General features: G+C 43.0%; 1 protein-coding gene across 2 annotated transcripts in view; it reads left to right on the top strand.

Annotated features, from left to right (window-relative positions):
* LAMA3 (laminin subunit alpha 3) overlaps positions 1–25,985 on the top strand; it is a 207,480-nt gene that overhangs the window by 150,263 nt on the left and 31,232 nt on the right. For both annotated transcript variants that reach the window (XM_061596969.1, XM_061596976.1), the window contains exons 52-64: positions 197–313; positions 619–773; positions 2,072–2,213; positions 3,155–3,254; positions 4,409–4,525; positions 6,249–6,428; positions 7,788–7,930; positions 10,512–10,691; positions 14,903–15,054; positions 15,151–15,313; positions 21,555–21,688; positions 23,538–23,685; positions 25,805–25,924. In XM_061596969.1, the coding sequence (XP_061452953.1) occupies positions 197–313; positions 619–773; positions 2,072–2,213; positions 3,155–3,254; positions 4,409–4,525; positions 6,249–6,428; positions 7,788–7,930; positions 10,512–10,691; positions 14,903–15,054; positions 15,151–15,313; positions 21,555–21,688; positions 23,538–23,685; positions 25,805–25,924 (1,851 nt within the window). The remainder of the gene's footprint in view (positions 1–196; positions 314–618; positions 774–2,071; positions 2,214–3,154; positions 3,255–4,408; positions 4,526–6,248; positions 6,429–7,787; positions 7,931–10,511; positions 10,692–14,902; positions 15,055–15,150; positions 15,314–21,554; positions 21,689–23,537; positions 23,686–25,804; positions 25,925–25,985) is intronic.

Here is a 25,985-nt window from a genome sequence, read left to right on the forward strand (position 1 = left end):
CTGTCTTCAGGTAAAGCAACCTGACCATTCCACAAGTTATAACTTTTCCCAAATTGCATTTGCACTTGGAACCAGCCTTTGGTTAGATTGTGCCCCTTGTTACTATGCAGAAGGCTATGTTACTTATGGCTCTGCAAATCTGAAAGCTCTATTCTGTGGTGTTAAAAATTCAATATGCCATTTATTTCTTTGTCAGAAACGGATTGAAGAGATGACTAAACAACAGAAGGACATCTTGGATCATCTGAGTTCTGCTCAAGCATCATTGTCCCAAGCAAACAGCTTATTTGGCTTGCTGCAGAGGAGCAAAGAGGTATTGAAGAAATAATGCTTTAATTCTGTGAAGAGAGAAAAATCATTGTAAAGGAAATAAAAAACTGTTGCAAATGACTTGATTATGTAGGCAATAACAGCTGCTCACAAAATAAAAGTTTCATGAATTTTTTTTTCATTTCTATCTAATCTTCTGTGCTTAATCCTCTGTGCTTGTGCACAACAGCACCAGGATTTGCCTGAAAAGCTAAAGCACACAAAAGACAGAACTGCCATTTATTTCTTGCAATGTTATAATGTGTCTTGGTCACAGCAAATAAAGTGGCATTTGCCTTCAAACTCTAGGAATATGAAAACTTAGCTGCCCAGTTGGATGGAGCAAGGAAAGACCTAAATGAAAAACTGAAGAGCCATTCTTTATCAGCCAGCAAGGAGCCCCTGGTAGTGAGAGCGGAGGAACATGCCAACTTTTTACAAGACCTGGCAAGAAAACTGGATGAGTATGTTTTCATTTTTGCATTTCTCCTGTGCTAAAGGTGAATTAAAAAGGCAAAAGAGCCAATTTAAGGACGGAGTATCGGAGGTTTCTATACTGAATCATGTTCTGAACTGCAGTGCCTCTCCTGCAAGCCACACAAGCATGCAGGAAGTTAAGCATGTAGATCCTACTCCCAACATGGTGGGGCAAATGTTGAGGCCCTAGAGGACTCGCAGCAACTGACACCAGCCCTTTTGTGTTTCTTTCCTCCTTTTAAAAACATTTTTTGGTCCTGGCACTCTAAAGAGGTGCCTGATGAGGTAGCTACCGCCTCTGCCATATTAAATTTTTCCAGTGGCTCTGATGTAGAGCCTAAAAGCATTATGGAGAAATCAAGATGGCAGGTGATTCACCTGGTGCTTTTCTTCAGAGTGCTGGTCTGCTCCCTGTAGCCCATCTCCACTGCTACCTGCCTCTCTGTTTGCTTGGGCGGGGGGGGGCACCAGCTTGCCCAGGATCCCACAAACCTGATGCCATACCTGCAGGCATGCTCACTTCGGATAGCACCTGAAATGTGTCTCAGTCAATGTCAAGAACATGACCAGTCTCTCTGTCACACTATTTAAATTTCTCTTCACCTAGGACCACTGCCACAGTTCCTGTTTTATGTGACATGGAAATTTAATTTTTAGATCACATCTATACATTGCACTGTATATTGACCAGCCTAAACATGTTGGGCTTGATTGAGCCAAAGTGAAACACATTTAAGTCTCACTGATTTCAGTTGGAAAGTTAAGCAAACTAGATGGAATTGGTGGAATTTATAACTGTTTAACTTTGGCTGCTGCTCTCTGCCTTTTTTTGCATAAACAAGTACAGTATGTGTGTGTGTTTCAGTTTTAAATTCTGATTTAAGGGCATACCCCTGTTTTCATGCAGGGTTTTTTTGGGATTGGCTGCTTTGATCCACAGCCACATAAGAATTGCGTCATGGCATGAATTCTCTGCTTAAAAAGGAAGTTCAGTGGTGGAGCATCTACACACAAAAAGGGGGAGCTTAAAGTACCATTTGTTGGTTCACTCATATTACAGTATATACCATGTGTCGATCTTCTGACTCACTCGCGTGTTAGACTCCTTGGTCTCTGTTTGAAGATGGTTGGGTGGGTGGCCGACATTGCCATGGACCCCAGGTGCCTGTTGTGCTTTTTTGATGGTCCTTTATAAGCAAACACCAAAAGAGAAGCCAAAACACATTTTTATCCTACATGCTCTGGATTGCTAGATTTTTCTTCTCTCTTCCCCCCCCCCCGCCAGGATCAAGAAAAATGCCAGCAACGATGAGCTGGTAACCTGTGCTGTGGAAGCTGCTACTGCCTATGAGAACATTATTGATGCCATCAAAGCAGCAGAGGCTGCAGCCAACAGAGCATCAAATGCTGCAGATTCAGCTTTATCAGTAAGAATATTCTAAAATCACATCAGAATGGTCACCTCATTTCTTACCCATTTTTAAAAAACCTTTTTTTATCCTGAAGTTGAGCTTGTACGTGCACATCCTTTAGGAAGAAAGATGCATGGTCCAACCTCAGGCAGTTTGCCTGTTAGCTTACATCAGTCTTGGAGTCAGCAAGACATCTTCCACCTCTCCCATCATCCCTTTAGCCACCCCTCTCTCCTACCTGCTGAAGCAAGCAGGACTCTTACTGGGCCTCATAACCGGTGGAGGAGAAGACTAGGCAGAGAAATCATTGAAGTACCAGAGCAGGAGGCACAAGTACTATGTTCCTTCTTCTTCCCTCTGAGCTCTTAAGGTGTTCTAGGCTGGAACCGGCAACTGTTAACTGGGAATTCAGAGGGCTCATATTGAAATTCACAGCGTATTTTGCATGCTTTGGAATGTTACCATTGCATATATGCCATGTACATATGCTTTTTAAAAATGCAGTTAAAAGCAGTGATTGATTTTAGTTAACAGCACCCCAACCCCACCAGAGAGATTGACTGGGAAGCTCTGACCCTAATCTTATGCATCTGAGGGCTGCCTACATTTTTGATTGAAAAAAGATGCTGTCTCATCTCATTACTACTTTAGATATCATAGGACCGATCTTGGCAGATTCAGAACAGGTTTTAGAGAGACATAGGACATAATTCTCCAAACACCTCATATTCTAAATGTGGTTTGCATAGAAGTATATTTAAAATAATAAATGAAGGCTATAAGTAGTAGATTTTGATGGACTGCATCCAATGAAAATAGAAAACACCCGGCAAAGATTAAATTCTCCCTGATTGTGTGCACTGCCTCTTTTGACAATAGATTGTGAATTTAAAATCCTTTCAGTGTATACTGCCTCCCTTACATGAACATTTTACATGGCAATTCTTCATTTTCAGACAATGGAGAAAAAAGACCTAGCTGGAAAGGCCAAGAGATTGAAGACCAAGAGTGACAATCTGTTAAATCAAGCACAGGCTGCACAAAAGACCTTACAGGGTATCTTGAAAATCAACAAATAATGTGAAGATTCATTAAAGTTTTGCCAATATTTTGATGTTGTTGTTCCAGACTTTGGCTTATTAAGGGATGATTCATGGCCATCGTTACCACCACAATTTTATGGCAAACGTCTTTAGTCTGGAATTGGCAATTTTCAGATGAGCAATAACAAAGTAACTACATCACATAAAAGACTGGTTGGTTTTGAAAAGTGCCTTGACTTTGGATACTTGGGAGCAGTTTTGGAGAAACAAAACTCCCTGCATTAAACCTGAAGTGGTAAAATTACTATTTGAGAGATTTACCACTATAGAAATTACCCTTTGAATCAGTTTAGCCTTAGCTCCTTTTAAAGCAGGAGCGGACAAATCTAGTGGCACATGATGAGACAAATGTAGCCCAATACAATAATTTTATCTGGCCTGCAGCAACTTTTAATAATATATAATCAAAGTGAGAAAGACTTTTTCATGTAACTTGACTTGCTTGCTACTTGGCTTGTAAGAAAAAAATAATTCAAAAAAAGGTTGAGAGTCATACATATTTTTATCTGGGGGTTTTATGCAATGTCTTACCTGACAACTGCTGAGAGATTTTATTGTAGAGGAGCCTGATCCACAAGAGTTGTGCTGTCAAATAGACTTCCAGCCCTCAAAATACTGTATGCAGAATAGAGGACTCTGAGAATACAGCAGCTGGACTTAAATTGTGCAGTGCCAGTCCACCCATAAGGGTATGTGGTACCTTTCCTCCAGTTACTGGTAGCTAAGGGTTAACAAAATTCCACATATATCTGTCCCGGCTTAGTCCTCAGATAGCTGCTTTTTCAGAAGGTGGTAAAATCACTGGAGCTTTCCTGGAAGTTTAATTATCTCTGTATTTCACTACTTATGATCCCATAGAAAACTACTCCCTGGTTGCAGAATATTGGATTTTTAATGCAGGATTGCAGGTTTACTTGATTATACCCAATACTCATCCAAAGTCCAGTGTAAAGGTGGCCTTTTTAATGTGACTGTGAATTTGTCTGTGACTGCCTCTCCTCCTCCTGGAGAAAGGAAGACTAGAGAGCAAAGTAATGAAGCTTCACCAGAAAAATGATCTAATCAATATTTACTAGGCTGATGAACACCTGATTTTTTTCTTAACAGAAATCAGTCCAACTCTTGCTGATTTAAAGAGCAGAGTTGAGGATGCCGAAAGCAAGAAAAATATAATAAAAGGAGATCTTACAACCTTCAAAACTGGCCTCCAAGGGATCAACAGAGGTAAATAATTTGATCTGGGTTTCTACTGCTGTATATTTCATTCTGCATTTGATATTATGCCTAGCACCTAGTTCAGAAGTGACTGAACCCTGGCTCAGCACCCCCCTTGTAAATTTTTCTCCCCCTCCCCTGCAAGACCACCAATTTTGGAAATGTCAAAAAGAAAAGAAAAAGTAGAGATGGTGCTGGAGTGGATGGAGAGGTTTACACCTTCTTGCCCAGCCCAGCACTCTAATGAGGATACAAATCACGCTCTCTTTAGTCATCAGATCAATTACTTGATGAATGGGGAGGAGGTAATAACCCATTTTTTCAGTGGAGCTGCAGGAAGTAGCTGCAGAGGGGTGTGTATGCTTGTGCCAGAGCTTGGAAGTAATTAGTTGCAAAAAACAAATTACTTGTAATTCATTACTTTTTTGAGGAACAAGTGGGTAATTCTTTTACATTTTGATTGTAATAGAACAAGGAGTAATTTTATTACTTTTGTGGAGTAATTGTAATGTTTCCAGCATTACTTTTGGGCATTACTTGGGGGGGGGAGCAGGCAAAGTCTTCTGCTCCTCTGATTTGTGGATGAAAATCATGTGCCTCAAACTGGGCTTCTGTGCAACATTGTTCTTCCCTCATGCTCTGTGGGTGGGTAGGAGGCGATGAGGGAGGAGGCGGAGAGCGAGATGGGTGGAGTGGAGAAAACAATTGTTTTAAAAAATGGATGGTGGTGGTGAAGAATGGAGTGGAGGGAAAAAGGAGCAGGAGGGCAAGATAAAGGAGGAGAAGGAGGCAGCAGCAGAATGGAGATAAAGAACTGTAGAGGTGAAAGATGACAACGTGTGTGCGTGTGTGTGTGAATGCTATATTTGCACATGGCATGCAAAGTGGCCTCCGCTGCCCTCCCTGGCTACTCTGCTGCATTTGCAGTGTTTTAGCTTTTTAGCATCTCAAGGGAAAATGTTTGCTTGGGTGGGTGTCCCTTAGTTGGTGGCAAGACAGGGTCTGGGAGGTGTTGAGTGAGAGAGATGACACTTGCTGGCTGAGTGTGTGTGTGTGTGGGGGGGTTGCGCTTGGTTTGATGTGCAAAGATCTGAGTAGTGGTTTCTGCCTCCCTCCCCACCTTCCTTCCCAGCGGAGAGACCACCACTGCTATCTTATGGATAAAAAGAATTATTCTACTACCTCTGTGTGTGTGTGTGTGTGTGTGTGTGTTTATTTTTAATGTTGTTTTAGGTGACTTAGTGTGCAGCAGCCAAGGCCAGCACCTTGTAGGCACTCTAGTTTTTCTTAGAGTAACTTAAGTGTAATTGTAGTGACTACTGTTGAGTAACGATAAAGTAATCAATTCCTTTCAGAGTAATTGTACTTGTAATTTATTCCTTTTTAAAAGTAATTTTCCAGGCTCCGGCTTGTGCATATGTGGAGGTCACACCAACCATTGACATGTGAGCCCCAGACAGTTGACCTATAGTATATGTGGTGCTTGGGCCATAAAACCCAGCCATCCCTGGCCTAGTAAATCAAAAATAGCTCTACACAAGTGTGGAGGAGAAGAGGAAGAAAATACGGAGCAAGATTATGTGATTATGTAGAAATTACTCACATGCTTAGAATTGTATGAAGAACCAAAGCTACACAGTGCAACAGAGAGGTTACTCTTTTTGTCACATTTTAAAATAAAATAAAGGAAAATGTCATAGTGAATATTTACACATTTTTGTCTTTCCGCTAGATGACATAGACAACATGATTGCAAGTGCAAAGAACATGGTAAAAAATGCCAATGATATTACTGCTAATGTTCTCGGTGAACTGAACCCAATTAAAGCAGATGTGGAAAAGATAATGGGTTCCTATGGAAGCATGCAGAGTGCTGACTACAACAAGGCTTTGAATGATGCAAACAGTTCAGGTAGGCAGTTTGTTTGCTCCATTAATTTCTTCTGCCCTTTTAGGATTGATATCAGCATTTGCTTCTGATGGTGTCTATTATGTAAAAGAGAACTAGGCTATATTGCTCTTGATTCATGATGTGTCCAGTCATCACTTAGCAAACACACCTGATAATAGAACTGATTATTGCTGGGAATCCCCAGGAAACGTAATTGCTCAAAGTCTTTGCTTAAGTCATTCATCTAGAATCCTTGAATGCAGACCATTAGTCTGGAATGGTGTCAGTTACAAAGAATATTTTCAGGAGGAACCCTGTACCAGGCTTCTACTTCTCCCTCCTTGATATTCTGGTGTCTGTTGTATCGTGTGCATTTCTCTACCCCTCCTGGCAGTACCCAGTAATTTGGAAGCAGGGAGGGAAATGCAAATCAGAATGTAATGACACAAGGTCATTTGAATGTGACATTATGGAGCTGGAACTTCATACAGTACTGTCACTTCCTGCATCAGTCCTCATTCTTTAACATGACTGCACCCTCAGTCCTAGGTCTGGTCTGTAACACCTATGCCAGAAGAGTGTTCTTGAAGTTTAGATCTCCAACACAATCCTGCATACATTTAGGCTTGCAGTCTTAGTTGTGTCTTGCCTTGCTTGGTTCCAGCAAGCAAAGTAGAAAGAGGCTTTTGGCAGGTGGGTCAATAATTCCTTCCTCACTTGCTTTGCTACTTCTCTTAGGAACTAACAATTAGCAACTAGGAATAATTAAAGTTTTATTTATATCTCAGGGCAGTTCCAAACTACCACTGTTTTGTGAATGGGATAGGAACATAGGAAGTTGCCTTATACCGAGTCAGACCTGTGGTCCATCTAACTCAGCATTGTCTACACTGACTGGCAGTGACTCTCCAGGGTTTCAGGTGGGAGTCTCTCTCAAGCCTACCTGGAGATGCCAGGGACTGAACCTGGAACCTTCTATGTGCGAGGCAGATGCTCTACTGAGCTATGGCAGTAGCAGGCTGACAAATTCAGGTTGTACAATTCCAGTGGATTTGGTGCTCTTGTGAAGCAAACATGCTTCCAGAAAAAATAGTAAGGAATATGATGGGAAAGGAAAAGATGCTGTAAGGAAAGTGATGGGAAAATGCACTGGAAAGTATGGGGAAACAATTTTTGACCCAGTGTCGTACAACCCACTGCCCACCACCCCGAACAACAGGCAAATCAGGGTGAATGCTCAATAAACAGGTCGTTTCTGGTAACTACTTTGGTTTCAGCCCAAGTAAGAATTGAGTGTGCCCCATTATATTCTAACAACTGCAGACATTTTAATACATATTGCTCCCTCATTTCACCCCCTTTTTTTAATCCAACCAACAGTAAAGAACTTAACAAACATCCTCCCAGATCTGTTTAACAAGATTACAAGCATCAATGAACAACTCATGCCAATAGGCAACATATCTGAGAATATAGACCGCATCAGAGAGCTCATCCATCAAGCCAGGGATGCTGCAAACAAGGTATGTGGCAGGATCTTTCATCACTTCATTCCTTTCTTACCTCTTTTGTCATCTGTCATCACATGCTCGCCCAATAATGTTGCTCCATCCCCTCACCCAAATACAGTATTTCATAACTGTTACTCAGGTATATTTAGTAAACCCTTTAAACAAAGAGTAATAATATATATTATTACTGCCTGGAGAGCAGTTTTCTCAGAGCTGATTTAATGCTGAAAAGCTAAACTGGACACTGGAGAAAAATGGTGCAGTAAATAGGTATCAACCAGAGGAAAGCACAAAAGCAGGACTACAGCTGAACATCAAGAAGACTAAAGTAATGACAACAAAAGATTTATGTAACTTTAAAGTTGACAACGAGGACGTTGAACTTGTCAAGGATTATCAGTACCTTGGCACAGTCATTCACCAAAATGGAGACAATAGTCAAGAAATCAGAAGGCTGCTAGGACTGGGGAGGGCAGCTATGAGAGAACTAGAAAAGGTCCTCAAATGCAGAGATGTATCACTAAACACTAAAGTCAGGATCATTCAGACCATGGTATTCCCAATCTCTATGTATGGATGTGAAAGTTGGACAGTGAAAAAAGCGGATAAGAGAAAAATCAACTCCTTTGAAATGTGCTGTTGGAGGAGAGCTTTGCGGATACCATGGACTGAGAAAAAGACCAATGATTGGGTGTTAGAACAAATTAAACCAGAATTATCACTAGAAGCTAAAATGATGAACTGAGGTTATCATACTTTGGACCCATCATGAAAAGACATGATTCACTAGAAAAAACAATAATGCTGGGAAAAACAGAAGGGAGTAGAAAAAGAGGAAGGCCAGACAAGAGGTGGATTGATTCCATAAAGGAAGCCACAGACCTGAACTTACAAGATCTGAACAAGGTGGTTCATGACAGACGCTATTGCAGGTTGCTGATTCATAGGGTTGCTATAAGACGTAATTGACTTGAAGGCAATACACTCTGCTTTCTCCTTTGATCCTGCTAACTTTTGATCCTGCTAACTTGTGGCCTGCTGTTTTAAACCCATTTGGGGAGAAATTGCTTTTGAACAGGCTGAAAATATCATCTCTCATCATGCGCAAACATGATGAACTTAACAGCATTACTTCAGTTCCGCAATAAGCACTCATATGAGTCTACCCTCAGACAGCAAGCATGATTTTTCAAAATTCAAGATGGCCATGGAAAAGGAGGGCATCAGGCTTAAAATTGTTCACTAATTTAATAAGAATCATTACTTAAGTGCTTTAAAATGTCCTTGAGCTTGCTGATATAGGGCATGGAAAAACATGACTTTTCCAAGGGTATCTGATGACAACGTATCTCAGTAATACACAATACAATACAACCCACAGTTACTTGCTTCTCCCCCATTTAACAGAATGTAATATTCCTCTTCTCTCAGATTTTGAATGTCTCCTAAGGTAAATGAAGCTGTACTTGAATTAATTAATAGAGCTTCTTAATTAAAGTTTTATGTTGGAAAGTTCTGCTATGTAAAAGCTAAGCAATATGTTTAAAAAGACTAGGGGCTGATTTCCTCAAGCAGGCCTTGCATTCTCCATGTGATCATGTACTTGGGTAACAAGGGAACAGGTTAGGCTGAACTGGTTGCTTCCTTAAAGCCATTTCTTTGCTCACAATGTCTGTGAGTGTACCTGTGTAAACATCTAGTTCACTACAAAGTTTTCCAATACAGTTATATACTTATTCTAAGGAAATAACCACTAGCCAGCCATATACCTTTCTAGGCTCTATCATTTAATTTGTGTTCATGTTCATTTGATTCAGTGCTCATTTTGACAATACAGTTGATAAAAAGGTAAAGGTGTCCCCGCACTTGTAGTGCGAGTCGTTTCCGACTCTTAGGGTGACGTCTTGCGACGTTTACAAGGCAGACCGTATATATGGGGTGGGATTGCCAGTTCCGTCCCTGGCCTTTCTTTACCCCCCAGCATATGCCAGGTACTCATTTTACCGACCACGGATGGATGGAAGGCTGAGTGGACCTCGACCCCTTTTACCGGAGATTTGACTTCCTCCTTCCGTTGGAATCGAACTCCGGCCGTGAGCAGAGCTTCGGCTGCGTTACCGCCACTTACCACTTTGCGCCACGGAGGATCTTTAATATAGTTGATATCTATGCCTTATTCGTATGCTTATCTTCAAGTGATTACCATTGTGTGATGGGGAGAACAGGGCTGCTTTCCTCTTGACTGTCAACATGTTGTGGGGAACAAGGTCTGAAGAGAGGGGCTTGCTCTCCACATATAGGCTCCCTGAGCAAATGACTTTCCCCTGAAACATGGATAGCAGGGGGAGGCCAATGGGGACATAGCAGCAGGTATGGGGCCTATGAGCATGACCCTACTCTCCTTGCCACATGTTGATAATTGTGTAAGAATGAATGTCTGAATAGGACTGTAGTTGTTTATGTATGTTATAGCTGTTGCATGGCTCCTCAGAACTTACATTACTCAAAATTATAATAATGCTGCATATCTGTTTTGATTACCTATATAAGTTTGTGATTTATTATATTAATTTTTTATTTTTATTTTAAATAGGTTGCTATTCCCATGAGGTTCAATGGCAGTTCTGGAGTTGAGGTTCGACCGCCAGATATCCTTGACGATCTGAAAGGTTATACTTCCCTTTCTTTGTTTCTTCAAAGACCTCTCTCACGGCTGGACAGCCCACGGCGGCAGACATCCAACATGTTTGTCATGTACTTGGGTGACAAAGATGTAGGTATTCATTTGTCTGAGTCCATTATTTCTATTAGTATTTCTTAAGTTATTCATCCTTCATTATGGAAAATAGGTTGTAAATGTGTGAACAGTTATCTGGTGAATGTTTAGATTGCAAACTGTGGGCACAAAGGGGTGCATGGCAGTATATCCAACAGTCAACTGGAGGGTTTCAGAAAACCTCCCTGTCTCCTTGCAATGACTCCTCTTGTACTTCCTTTTGCCCACTCTCTATAAATCCCCCATGCCTTTCTCCATCTCCATTCTCCCTATATCCTTGTTCCTAGTTCTCCAAATAATTGAATTACCTTGATAATGGTGATTATATCAGCAAAAAACAAGCACACAAATCAGTCACACCAATTTGTTTATTTTGAATAGTTCTACGTGACATATTTTTCCCTTTATGTGAGCTACATCTTCTGTGCATGTATCTTTGAGATTTATGTGTCCACTCATACATGGAAGCAGACCCTGTTGAAGGCTGTGCAAAGGACAGTGAATAGATCCTCATCTTTGGAAAAGCTGCTATTCTGTTTAAATGTGGCAAATTAGGGGTCAACTATTAAAATAATAGGTCACATGTAATTAATCAATTATATGAATACATTTGTTTATCTTGACCTTAAAACAAAATTTTCAAAATAGCTTTTGACTTGTTAAAAAAAATCTAACTACTGTATTACAAAATGATGGCTAACACTATTGATCTTTTCAGGCTGTTTGAGGTTCAACCTCCAGCCAATTAAAAGGCCTGGGCAAATAAAGAGGTATTTGCCTTGCACTGGAAAGACACATGATCCAGTGCTTGGCAAGCCTCTATGGGAAGATAATTTCATAGATTGTGCACCACCACTAAAAAGGCGCTTTCCCTAGTGTGAAGGCCAAAGCATCCAGAAAAGGGCTTTTGAAGATAACCTCACCTTTTAGACTGGTTCAGGATAAGGCAATCCTTTAGATACAGATAGATGTATCTGAGGTGCTAAAGGAATTAAAGGTAATTTATGATGTAAACTACTGCTCGTTATTAGAAAGAAGGACCATTATGGATGTTTTCATTTTTTTTTTTCTTGCAGTGATACATTTGAACCAAAATAATCTAAAACAGCAAAAAAGCAAATGTGATTTTAACTTTCAGGCCATTGATCATTTTAAAGTTGCAGCCCTACTTTAAATTTTATTTATTTATTTATTTAAAAAGTTTATATCCCGCTTCAGTTCCAAAGAATTCTAAGCGGCCAAAAACAATAACATAGTGCAAACACATCATACAATATACAATATATAAAAAAATATAAATTATCTCTCACGCTACAATTCAAAAGCTAACCGAAATAAAAAGGTCTTAACTTGGCGACGAAAACTAATTAGAGAGGGGGAAGAACGAATTTCCTGCGGAAGAGAATTCCAAAGAGTTGGTGCTACCACCGAAAACAATTTATTCCTAATGCCAGTCCGATAAATTTGGGAAAAAGAGGGAATATTAAGGCCGGGGTCTAATGAAGATCTTAAAGGACGCGCAGGCTCATAAAACGAAAGACGATTTGAAAGATAACTAGGGCCTGAACCAGATAAAGCTCTAAACGTTAAGACTAGAATTTTAAACTGAACTCAATAAGGAATTGGAAGCCAGTGCAGTTGTTTTACGAGCGGGTAGTATGGACTCGCCAGCCTGCTCCTATTAGCATCCTGGCAGCTGCTCTTTGGACTAGCTTCAATTGATGAAGTATTTTAAGGGGAAGTCCAGTATAAAGCGAGTTACAGTAGTCTAACTTAGACGTAACCAAGGCATGGGTAACCGTGGTTAGGTCAGAGAGTTCCAGGAAAGGGCGCAATTGGCGAACCAATTTTAGGCGGGCAAAGGCGCTTCTGGAAGTTGCTAAGACATGGGCCTCCAAAGTCAAGGCCGAATCCAGAAGGACACCCAGACTATGAACCTGGGTCTTTAAAGGGAGTGAAACTCCGTCTAATAACGGTACATTCCCTATTTCCAACTTGGTTCGGTTCCCAACCATCAGCACCTCTGTTTTATCTGGGTTCAATTTCAGCTTGTTCTGCGTCATCCAGGTCTTAACTGCTGTTAGACAGTTATTTAAAGGGAGGATAGCATCTCTCGTATTCGGAGGGAAGGAAAAATAAAGCTGGGTGTCATCAGCATATTGATGAAATCGAATTCCAAACCTCCGGATAACCTCTCCCAGCGGTTTCATGTAAATATTAAACAGCATCGGTGAAAGCACTGAGCCTTGTGGTACTCCGCATGACAACGGCCAGGGATCAGAGCTAAAATCCCCAAATAGTACTCTCTCTGATCTGCCCTCCAAGAAAGAGCGGAGCCACTGAAAAACAGTGCCTCGTAAGCCCATCTCGGAGAGGCGGCCCAAGAGAATATCATGGTCGATCGTGTCAAACGCTGCTGAAAGATCAAGAAGGACTAACAGAGAAACTTTCCCCCTATCTAACTCTCTCCGGAGGTCATCCACTAAGGCCACCAATACGGTCTCAGTTCCATGACCCGGCCTAAAGCCAGACTGAGATGAGTCATAGTAATTTGTCAGCTCCAGAAAACTCTGGAGCTGAGAGGCCACCACTTTCTCAATAATTTTACTTAAAAAAGGTAAGTTGGACACAGGACGAAAACTGTCTAAGCAGGACGGGTTCAAGGAAGGCTTTTTTAATAAGGGAATAACGATTGCTTCCTTTAGGCTTCCTGGAAGGTGGCCTTGCTGAAGGGAAGCGTTGATCACCTCACTGATCCGGTTTGCAAGTCCCTTTCTGGACTGTTTTATAATCCAGGAGGGACACGGATCCAGTAAGCACGTGGTGGGTCTCATCCCTTCCAAAAGATTATCTATATCAGCAGGATGGACAAGCTGAAATGAGTCTAAAATGGAAGAGCAGACAGTAACAGTAGTAGAGGGCATAGCATCGATTACAACGTTATTAGTGTCAAGATCAGAACGAATCTGGGCAACCTCAGTACTAAAATATGTGGCTAGTTCTTGGCAACGGGAGGCAGAATGATCAAAATTCGGCTTATGTTGATCATGATTAAGCAGATCCTTAACCACCCGGAAGAGTTCTTTTGGTCGGCTGTCAGCAGACGAAATGGCAGCCGAGAAAAAGGCTCTTTGTGCCGTAAGTCTAGATGTCATATAATGCTTCAAAAAATTCCTAGCCTGAAGTTGGTCAAAAAGGTTCCGTGTCTTCAACCAACGACGCTCTAAGCCCCTGTAAATCCGTTTCATATCTGCCAGCTCTTTAGAAAACCATGGGGCAACTTTAGATCGAGAATGAGTAGATCTTTAGATCGAGAATGAATAAATGCAGGCACATTGTGTTGTAATTTAAAATTACATTTACTGAGTAAAAAAAGGGATCATTTATTGTTATTCTTTACAACTTCACATACATTCATTTGTGAAGCACTGTGTGAATATGTTCTGTTCCTGAAAGCAGGGTAATGGTTGCTTCTTTTAAACATGTGCACATATGCATTATTGACAATGTTTTAATTTGGGCTGGCAAATGTGAATGGACATGAAATTACATATAATTCCATGTATTATATCTAAAACATGTTGTAGAATGGTTAATACCAACTTTTTGGAATGCAGGCATAGCTACACTATAGATGTTAAAATGATTCAGCTCTCTGAACTATTGCCTGGAATCTAGTTATGTATGAGGACTAGAACTTTATAACAGACTATTATCTGAAAGACCATCTCCTTACCTACATATACCCTCTTGATGTTAAGATCAAAAGAGGGGCTCCTGATGGTAGCTCTGCCACCGTCAGAAATTTGGAGTGTGTGTGGCCTGGGAGAGGGCATTCTTTGTAGCAACCCAACCTGAGACCTTATGGTGAAGGATGGGTAAGAAATCAAAGTAATAATAATAACAACATCAGAAGGCTCAAAACTACTGTTACCATTGTTACTTGGAGTTGCTGTGCCATTTGAACTGGCCCAAAACTGATTCATGCTTCTACTGCAAAATTAGAAATGACACTACTGGCAGCTGAGGTCAAATGGAAGGGCAGTTTTCACTGGGACCACAGAAAGGGGTGGGGTGGGAGACCCACTTCCTGTGCATAGCAGGCCTGATCTTAATTGCCTAACACAAGCAGATACCAAGTAGTAGATTTTTTTTTTAATGTGAAGCCATCTTTCTTAATTATTAAGAATTACTATTTTCATGCTTAGAGTTCCAAGGACTACATAGGCATGGCTGTCCGTGATGGCCATCTCATTTGCGCCTATAGTTTGGGAGGCAATGAAGCTGAAATAGAGGTGCCTGAATCAGTGTACGAGAGTGATACCAAGGATGCAACTTTGGATCTTGTGAGGTTTGAGAGGTATGGAACTGTATAATAAACATCTTCCTAGTCTTTTTGAACTTGCATTGAGATGTTCAACTTTTGTGCTATCCTCTCCACCCTTTTTCTTTTTAGGATTTACCAGTACGCAAAGCTGAATTACATTCAAGGTGCAACCTCCAATTCACCATTAAGCCTTGGGCCTTTTGATGACAGAAGTGGGAGCAGTCACACTCTCCTCAACCTAGATCCTGACAGTGTGGTCTTCTATGTTGGAGGATATCCACCAGACTTTACAGTAATGCATCTCTGACTTATGGGAATATTATAATGGTTTTTTGTGTAAATTGAATAGTGATACTCCAGAGTATTTTCCACAGGTAGCCTGCCATCAGATTGGGTAGTACTGCCATCTAGCGTCCGAAGGCAAGAATGCACTAGAGTTAAAACCTGGGGCTCGAGCCCCTCCCACTCCAGTCTTCATTCTTGCCTCCGTCCGAGGCAGATCTGAATTTAGTCAGAGCGTAGCTAAGTCTTATTTCCATTCTGTTACTCTCCTTATCTTTATACCTCTCTGGCAGTGTCACTAGCGGTCTCGCACCTTCCCCATTGTGTGCGTGTACTTAGCTCAAGGCCAAGTTGGCAGTGTAACTAGTGGTCTCGCACCTTCCCCATTGTGTGCATGTACTTAGCCTGGCGCCAACCTTAACCGAGTTGTTACCTTTCTCGTACTGGGCGTACTCACTCCTGTCATACTGTTTCTAGTCTGTCCTATACTATTTCTACCTTGGCTCTGTTACCGCTCCTTCCCCATTGTGGGCGTCATTCAGAGATTGTCATGGCGGATTTGAACCCTGAGGTGACAATATCCCCTGAAGCAGGCCGTCCATCCCCACGCCAGCCAGCTAAACATAAACACGCCAAGGCAAAAGCAAAGACTAAACACCTGTCTGGTCACGGAGCGCCCAAGAGAGCACGCTACGTATCATCACTCCCAGAGAAACCTCGCCATGCAGCCATTCCTGCACTTTTCCAGTCTCCTTCTGAGTCTTCAGAGGAAGAGTTTGAAGGATTCCCCTGTCAAGCTCCTCAAACTCCGCATGGGCAGCCTCAAATTCCTCTTCAGGAACAGGCACTACCTTCTTCCGCTCCCCCAGGGATACAGTTGACCCCTGACTTCCTGCAACAACTATGAGAGCTGCTGGGGTGCCTATCCCATCCCCAGCCTACTCTACATTTGTCTTCTCAGCCCGGAACCTCGCGACAACCCAGCTCTGCGAGACAACCCGGTGACAATACTGATGCTCCACTACCCTCTCCTAACCCATATGAGGTGATCAGGGGTAGATTGGACGTAGAACAATCTCAGTCTGATGACTACATGAACGTTTTTCAGACTGACCTGGAGGAATGGAGTGGGGAATCTGACCAGGAGGAAGAGATCTCCTATCGCCTATTTGACCCGGCGGATTTCTCTCATCTGTCACGTAGAGTCATGGACACTCTTGGCATTCAACCAGAACTTATTCAACCGGTTGTCCCTCCTGTCAAGGGTGCCAGAGTTCTCAAGTCCCCCAGATCAGTGCAGCACTTCATTCCCGTGCCAGACCCCATTAAAAAACTGACCAGAGAAGAATGGGCCCGTCCCCTTCGTCCACGTCGTTCCTCCTCCTTAGCCAACAAGCTGTATACCCTGGACCCGGAACCATGTCCTTTCTGAACGTCCCGGGGGTGGACCAACTTATTTCCAATCTTGTATCCCGTTCTCTCCTTCCAAAGGAAGGCGAATCACTGTTCAAGGACCCCTATGAGAGGAGGCTTGACTTTGTCTTCCGTAAGATCCATGAGGCCTCCGCTCATTCCATCTGGGCCTCTTCTACTGCCTCTATCTTCTCACGGGCTTCCATGATGTGGTTAGAGGATATCCTTGACGAACCCAACCCGGATCCCACCAAACTAAGGAAAGGTATCCTCAAGCTACACAAGGCTGCTGCCTTTGTGGCCGACGCCACGTTAGACGCTTCCCATCACGGTGCACGAGCCCTTGCAGCCGAAATTGTAGCTCGTCGTACCCTATGGCTCCAACATTGGGACGCCGACTCGACTGCCAGAACCAACTTATCCTTAGCTCCATACTCGGGAAATATGCTCTTCGGCGAGGACGCTCTCAAAGCAGTCCTTGTCGACCCCAAGGACAATCGTAAACCTGCTCTAGCTACGGCCAAAAGAGACGAACGCAGACCCGGACGACGGTTTACCCCTTACCATTCCTTCCAACCCTTTCGGAGAGGACGACCTGGTGGACGAGGACGGGACACCAGGCCTACAAATTTCCGTCCCTTCAAGGCACCCTGGTCCAGACAACGATCACAATACAGGGGCCAATACCAGAGCAGGCAGGCATATGGCAGAGGAAACCGTCAACGCAGGCAGTTCTGACTCCATTCCCATTGGAGGCAGACTCTCCTTCTTCTCCAGCATCTGGCTAAACTTGACAAACATCTCCTGGGTCAGACTTCTCTTCACCCAGGGCTACAATATAGAATTTTGGCGGACACCACCGGACAAATTTTGCATCTCCCCCGTCTCCAGGGCACGCAAAAAGATCATGCAGGACGCCCTACGACATCTACTAGAGATAGCCGCTATAGAGCCTGTTCCCCCATCCGAACGGCTACAAGGCGTGTACTCCGTCCTCTTTACGGTTCCCAAGCGAGACTCCTCGTGGAGGCCGGTCTTAGACCTCAAGGGCCTCAACCGCTTCGTCAAATACCGCCACTTCAAGATGGAATCTCTGGCGTCTATTGTAGAGACTCTACAACAAGGGGACTTTATTGCATCCATCGACCTGAGGGACGCTTACTTACACATCCCAATTTGCCCGGGTCACAGACGGTTCCTGAGATTTGCACTAGGCCACCTCCATTTTCAATACCGGGCCCTTCCATTCGGCCTCTCCTCGGTCCCCCGAGTCTTCACCAAAGTGATGGCCACCATGCTGGCGTATCTCCGCCTCCAGGGGGTCCATATTTATGCTTATCTCGACGACCTCCTCCTCCGAGCAGGCTCCCGGGACTTGGCCAACAGGCAGATCCAGTTCACCCTAGAGGCACTACACTCTCACGGCTGGCTGATCAATGCCGAAAAGAGTCATCTACAACCAACTCAGCGCCTCCAGCACTTAGGGGCAATACTGGACACATCCCTAGCCATGTCCTTTCTGTCCCCAGACCGTATTGCTTCCATCACAGCCATGGCAAACTTACTTCTACATTGCCCCACAGCAGATGTCATGTTTCTGGCCCAGTTTCTCGGGGCAATGATCTCCACCATCCACATCGTTCCGTGGGCCCGACATCATTCCAGACCTTTACAATGGGCTCTCCTACCCTTTCAAGCGGACATCTCCAAGTCCAACCATCGCGTAATTCCTCTGGGCCAATCTCTGAAGCAATCATTCCGCTGGTGGGTATCCACAACTTCCCTTACCAAGGGGACACCGTTCCGGGACCCAACCAGAGTCCTAATCACCACGGATGCCAGTCTGTCCGGCTGGGGAGCCCATTGCAACTCCACCTTTGTCCAAGGCGTGTGGTCAACCCAGGAACTAAGTTACAACATCAACTGGCTGGAGCTCAGGGCTGCTTATCTCGCTCTGAGACACTTCCAGCCACTATTCACTCTACAACACGTCCTAATTCGCACGGACAATGTTTGCGTGAAATCTCACATCAACAGACAAGGAGGCACAAGGTCCAGGGCTCTACAGGAGGAAGCGACACGACTCTTCGACTGGGCCGAGTCCCACCTCCTGTCATTACGAGCAGAACACCTCAGCGGCACGCTAAACGTTACGGCCGACTGGCTCAGCAGGCAAACTATCCATCCGGGAGAATTGAAACTTCATCCAGCTGTGTTCACCCTCCTTCAGCGGCGGTTCGGCCCCCTCTCACTGGATCTCTTCACCTCCAGCCAAAACTGCCAACTGCCTCATTACTTCTCAAGGTACCTAGAGCCTACGGCGGAAGCAGTGGATGCTCTCACAACACCATGGCCAGAGGGACTCCTGTATGCCTTCCTGCCTATATCACTCCTAGGCAGGACATTGACAAAACTCCGACTCGAACGGACACGGATTTTACTCATAGCACCCTACTGGCCTCGCAGACCCTGGTTTTCGGACCTCTCGATGTCAATGGCGGCTCCCTGGACTCTTTCAATCAGGCCGGATCTTCTCTCCCATGGACCAGTTTGGCATCCGGACCCGAACTGGCTGAGCCTGACAGCCTGGCTTTTGAGCGGACACAGTTGATCTCTGCTGGTCTGTCTCAAGGGGTCATAAACACTATTTTAGCATCTCGGCGTCCGTCAACTACTCGAATCTATCAGAGTACTTGGCGTACTTTTTCCAGCTGGTGCACTTCTAAAGGTTTTTCAGCACCCCAAGTCACTGTACAGCACGTTCTACAGTTCCTATACAGAGGCATGACATTGGGACTCAGACCAAACACTCTGCGTAGACAGGCCTCCACCATCTCGTCAATTCTGTCTGTTTCTTCATCGGCAGCACCCCTAGGCACTCACCCGCTCATCAAACGCTTCTTAAGAGGAGCTACCCACCTCTCTCCAGCGGTACGTCACCACTTTCCATCCTGGAACCTCTCCAAAGTTTTGCAGGCATTACAGCGACCTCCATTTGAGCCTCTTGCAGCAGTGCCTTTCAGACTGTTGTCTTTTAAAGTCCTTTTCCTCGTGGCTATCACTTCCGCGAGGCGGATTTCGGAGTTACAGGCCTTGTCATCGGCCCGTCATCTCTGCGTATTCCATAAGGACTCTGTAGTCCTGAGGCTGGATCCATCGTTCTGTCCTAAGGTCAACTCAGTCTTCCACAGTAGCCAGGACATTGTACTTCCTTCCTTTTGTCCAAAGCCGGTCCATCCCCTCGAAAAGGCCTGGCATTCGCTGGATGTTAGGAGAGCGCTCAAAGTTTACCTCTCTCGCACCCAGGATATTCGACAGACAGACGCATTATTTGTATCCTTTCATCCGAGATCTTTGGGAAAAAGGTGTCCAAATCAACTTTGTCCTGTTGGCTTCGAGCCTGTATTTCTATTGCATATCAGTCACTTAATTTGCCAGTGCCGTCTAACATCACGGCCCATTCGACCAGGTCTGCTGCCACTATGGCGGCTTTCCTAACTAATGCTCCTCTTACAGACATATGCAGAGCGGCGGTATGGGCTACCCCTAACTCCTTTGTGAAGCATTATAAGATTGATCGCTATGCTTCAGCTGATGCCTCTTTCGGGAGACGTGTCCTGCAACACGTTATTTCTGATTTGTAACTTCCTAGGAATCCCTCCCTATTAGGGGGCTACGTTGGTACATCCCAATCTGATGGCAGGCTACCTGTGGGAAATGGTCCCTTGGACCCACCTGAAGGGTGATTTTTACAGGTACGCCTGCCATCACGTCCCTCCCTTGTGGGGGATTTCTGGGGAAATTCATTCAGTATTTCGTATATAGTTCAATCTAGGTGCTTCGTGCTCTGTCTGATTTTCTTTAGTTAAAACCTGTTCTTATGTTGCAAGTTCTATGATATTTGCTATGTATATTTTCTTTGCTGCTGGGGCTTTTGCCCTTTGGTTACTTTCAGATTACCACTTCGGACTCGTCATCATGAAGACTGGAGTGGGAGGGGCTCGAGCCCCAGGTTTTAACTCTAGTGCATTCTTGCCTTCGGACGCTAGATGGCAGTACTACCCAATCTGATGGCAGGCGTACCTGTGAAAATCACCCTTCAGGTGGGTCCAAGGGACCATTCTATCATTAATACTTGCTTCACATTATTAGCAGATACCTGTAGCTGAAGTCAGGATGGTTTATATCATGGGCGTTTAAAATAAAATAAAACCCTGTACCAAGAGTTACCCAAATCTTGCATTGAGAAGTTACAAAGTGGTTCAGGAATTACATAGAGCTGTTAAGCCCGCTACTCAGAGCCTTGGAAGCACTGGTCAAGGGCCTCCCAGATTTCTGATATTTTGTTTTTGTTAACTCTTTTTTTATCCTACCTTTCCTCCAAGAAGTTCAGGGCCGCAAATATGACTCTTCACCACCACCCCATTTTATTTTCACAACAACTCTGTGAGATACTTTAGCCTGAGAGACCAGCCCACGGTCAGCTAGCGAGCTGCGTGGCTCAGTGCAGATGTGAACCTGGATTTTATGAGTCCTAGCCCTCACTCTTAAACAATGCACCATATACTTCATGAATTACTGCCCCCAAATTTTCAAGCTTCTCTTTGCAACCATAAGGCTAGAACCTTGCTTTTTAATATTTTTTAATTAAAAATTCTCAGGATATGGAATTCTGAATCTACTTCCAATGCTTGTGCCTGTACTGTACAATTATTGAAGTGTAGTATACACCTGGCCCTGGTTGCAGGGTCTCGTAGCAAGGTGATTTCTGCATTTATGTTCAGCATTATTAAAATGCTGCTGCTGACGTTAACCGAAGACTGTTTTTCCTCTTACAGCCTCCCAGTGCACTAGACTACCCTCGTTATGAAGGCTGCATTGAATTGGATAGCTTAAATGAGAGAGTTATCAGCCTCTACAATTTCAAGAGAAGTTTTAATCTTGATACCAGTGAAGTACAACCATGTAGGAGGTAAAAAAAAATCCTGCTTGATGGCACATACTGTATGTTCGGAGTTTTATAATATATACTGTAATCTATCATACTCTACTTATCCCACTCAGAGACTGGTAATCATGACCAACTATCAAAAATCTGAAAGTGCTCTTTTCTGTCATATTTTTGTGACATCCACATGGAATAGAACTGGTGAAGGGCTCCACGGTTTTTTAGAATGAGAAGCTGACATGAGTTCAGCAAGACTTACAAATTAGGTGTGTTGAACTGTTTCATGGTCCAAGTCCTATTCAGATTTTAAGAAGTCCACACAGACAACCATTCCACCGGGCATTAACCTTCATACCTGCATCTGAGATGTAATTTAAAAAATCCTCCACCTAGTAGGTTGATACCAATGATTAAGCTGCCACAGGATGAGAATGCTCACCTCAGGGAAGTTGGGTCATATCTATGGGCTCATTGTGAGATTGTGCAAGAGAAGTCACCCTATGTGGATGAAAGGTGGTTGTATGAAATCATCTAAAGCTTATTACCATAAGTGACACTTGAGGAGAATTCACATGGCCCTATATATGGACTGAAGGCAACACTGAGTGAAGGTGGAAAGGGTCTGGGCATGTAATGGATCAGTCTTGTGCTTGGTCTGTCACATTCCTGAGTGTTGCATTCCCACCAACACTGAGCTGTATGACTTGGAATTTCCCATTTTACCAGTGAACGCTGGGAGCTGTCCAGCAGGTACAAAGAGTAGGTCTGTGGCAAGGCTGCTACAGCTGCCCAGCCTAAGAGACAGGACTAGTGCTCAAGAAGGAGATGGGTAGAAGAAACCACTGAATCAGCAGCATCCAATAACCAAACAAAAAGTTTTATAGCTGCCCCTGCTGTCCCACCCCCATCCTGGAGCATTTGATCCAGTTTATATTTAGGTTCATGAGTTCTTTTTCCAAGTAGAGGTCAGAGATAGAAAGCCTTATGTTACCAGTTGTGTGCTGTGCCTTTTGGCTCCCACTTGTATTGCCATCTCTGTTCCTGGGGTCCTGGAATGGAGACTGTGTGGACCATGAGGGTGCATCAGGCAACCTGACTGTGGACTCCTTGGATCGCTGCTGGGTAATACAAGGGGCAGTGGTAAGTGTTCTCCTCAGTGTTCTAATCCAGTTCTAGTTTTGGTAACAGGCTGGTCCTGACACTAAGGCTTGATTTTGTAATATGGATTGCTATTTTACTACTACTGCAATTAGTGGTACCTAAAAGAGCTAATTTGGGTATACAGTTATGCACCTTCTCTGTTGCATGCCAAACTCAGTTTCCTCCTTCATATTTCCTATCTTTCATTCAGAGTGAGGCTCAAATTACATAAACTAGCATTCCCTGATTCTTTCTTCTGCTAGTGTTGTTTCAGACCAAAGCAGCCTGGGCTGACTTGAGTGGAGGTGGGGTATATGAAGGAAGGCTGCTTAACCCTTTCCCGTCTAGTCATTTTTCAGTTCAAAATCACTGTCCCTTTGTTTTTGTCCCAGGAGGGGGAAAGGCAGCTCCTTCCACTCAGACACAGCTTTGGTTACTTTGGATTTAAAAAAAGCCCACAGAGGAAAGAATCATAGGAAGTGTAATGTGCAGTTTGAACCTCAGAAATGTGTGACTGAGTTCTATTTTTTAATCAGTGTAATCTTTTTTTTAAAAAAAACCCAAAAGCTGTTTAAGAATTTTTCTAGTTTTTCACACAGCTTCCCCCTTTCATGACCTCAGACTGAAAAATAACGTTCATTTTGTGAAAGTTTTTTGTTGAAAGTATTTTTTTACATAATGAACGTGCCCTTAGAATGGCAGTAGTTTTCATTTGCCCAGTTCTTTATTACAGATATAAAGAACAGTCTGCCAAAATCTATTTCGAAGGCACAGGCTATGCACATGTGAATGTAACTTCACCAAATAAACCATATCGACGATATGAGCAAACCATTCAAACTACTACAGATGAAGGTTTGGTGCTTTTTGCAGAAAACCAGGTAAGTGGAATGCTTCTGTACATGTGGATATCTTGGGGAAGGGAGATAATATTAACCAATCACTGTGAAAGAGATTAATGCAAGTAATATTTGGATAATAATTGAGAGGACTGGATTCTGTGCAATAGATAAGAAAATTGAACAACAATTGGAACATAATTAGAAACATATTTTCAAAGAACATGTGCTTTTTACATCTCATAAAATATAATGTGTTGTGCTGCTTGATGAAAAATTGATAGATAACTTTAATGGTTACTGAGAGATCTAAGTTAACTAATTTTTCAGGCCAGGTCATAAAGTTAATCCACTGAAAGAAGCCTATTCTTTGTATTCTATTTAAATCTTGGTATTCTTCCAGCAAGGAATTGTGATGCCAGCAGGCACTTTAGACACAACTGGGATAAGTGAAAAGAAAAGTCATGCCCAATGTCTTTGCCCACAGTCAAAGATGTGTAAAATTAAGGAGAGCAGATAAAACGTTTTGAATGAAAGTTTAGGAGAAATTACTACAACAACCCCCAGTCTAATATCTACCCTATAATTTAGAGTGTGCATTGCTTTGTGTTGTCTTCAAATTTTAATTTTTTAAAAAAATAAATAAATAGAGTAGACTTGGGGCAGATCTTTGGCATAGTGTCAGATCAAAGGGAATAGTGCCTGAGTAAAACATTTTAAACTGCAGATGTAAGTCTATTGAAAGGTTAACTTGTTACTCTGGGCATGTCTAAAATTTCATTTCAGTGTTGCTCTTTTGCTTTCTCTAATGTAGGTCATTTATGTAATAGTAGCAAGGAATTACAGTAAACAGAACAAAGTGTTCAAGGGAGTGTCTATGTTTTTTGTGACAAGGACACTGCAATAAACAGATCTGGGCTATTTACTAGTGCAACATATGAGCTCCCAACCTAGAAATGTATCATAAGACAGTGATGGACAACTTGTACCCCTCTCGATTTTGCTGGTCTACAGCTTCCATAATCCTGGACCATTGGTCAACAACATCAGGAGGGTCAAAGGTTTCCCAACCATGGTGTAAATTAAGGGGAGCTGTGCAAAGCTGTTGTAGCTCCCTAAATCTGATCTGATACTATCTACTTTTTCTTTTCCTTTGTAAAAACAAAAGTTATTCTATTTGGAGTCATGCCCATGTCTGTAGACTCAAGCTTACAAAATGTAAAAAAAACCCCATATACTCCCGAGTTGCAATACTCACATCTTCCCTTAGGCCTGCATACATGTAGCATAATTTTCCACATCACGTTCTGAACTTTAGTTTTCTCAGTTTAACATTCTGCCCAGCAGAACACCCCAGTGACTGCTTGACTGCTTCTGATGCCACCTGTATTCAGATTAATCCTTGGATCACAGCCACTTGCTTTCTCACAGTCTTTTTCTGAGACTTCAGTACCAGAATAATTTTGGAGTTCTGTACTGAACAGATGAAAAGTAATAAATAAACTGTCTGAATGCAAGTGTCAGGGCCAAGGTGAGCACCCAAACCAAGTCCCTGATGCTCTGATGTCAGTGGCCTGAGTTAGACGGAGCGATAGAGGACTGACAGCTCTCCTTGAATTGTCACAGGCATAATCCAGTGTTCTGTTGATCAGACAACCGCCCTAGTATTATACCACATCTGGCCAATCCAGCAGCTCTCTACTGCCTGTGACTTCTGGGTTGATGCTGCAAATCCCTATTCTGTTATGCATGAAGAGGGCTCTGAGACTTGATCTCACAATAGCGAGAACCCCAATTCCTGACATTCCAGTACAGACCTGACTGCCTGTCAGTAGGCTTACTAGATGCCTGAAGAAAGAAACAGGCAGCCTGATTCACAAAGCAGAAATATGCAGTAGTTGAATTTTATATGGTTTCGGTCACTGAAAAGGAGAGAGCTAGTGGAGGAAAGCCAGATGTCTGGAATTCCCTTATTGAACTCTGAGATGTTACTCAGTATTGGCTGTAGCTATACATTCAGCCATTAGGACTGGTAATGCAAATTTTATTTAAACTGTTAACGCTGAAATTCTCAGGATTATTGCGTGGGGTACTGATAAATATGTCCAATTCAAATAAATGCCTCTAATATAGTACATGACACATTATTTCTCAATTGCAGGACAAGTTCATCAGTTTGAGGATTGAAAAAGGCCACCTAGTATTCAGATACAAAGTTGATTCACAGCCTCCAAAAGAAATAGCAAGCAAAGTGGTCATAAACAATGGAATGGATCAAATTGTAAGTCTTTTAAAAAATAAAGAAATATAAAATGTAATCTGGTATGAATGATACAAACTTT

Source organism: Rhineura floridana, chromosome 1 (assembly GCF_030035675.1).
Source record: "Rhineura floridana isolate rRhiFlo1 chromosome 1, rRhiFlo1.hap2, whole genome shotgun sequence".
NCBI classification, from domain to species: Eukaryota; Metazoa; Chordata; class Lepidosauria; order Squamata; family Rhineuridae; genus Rhineura; species Rhineura floridana.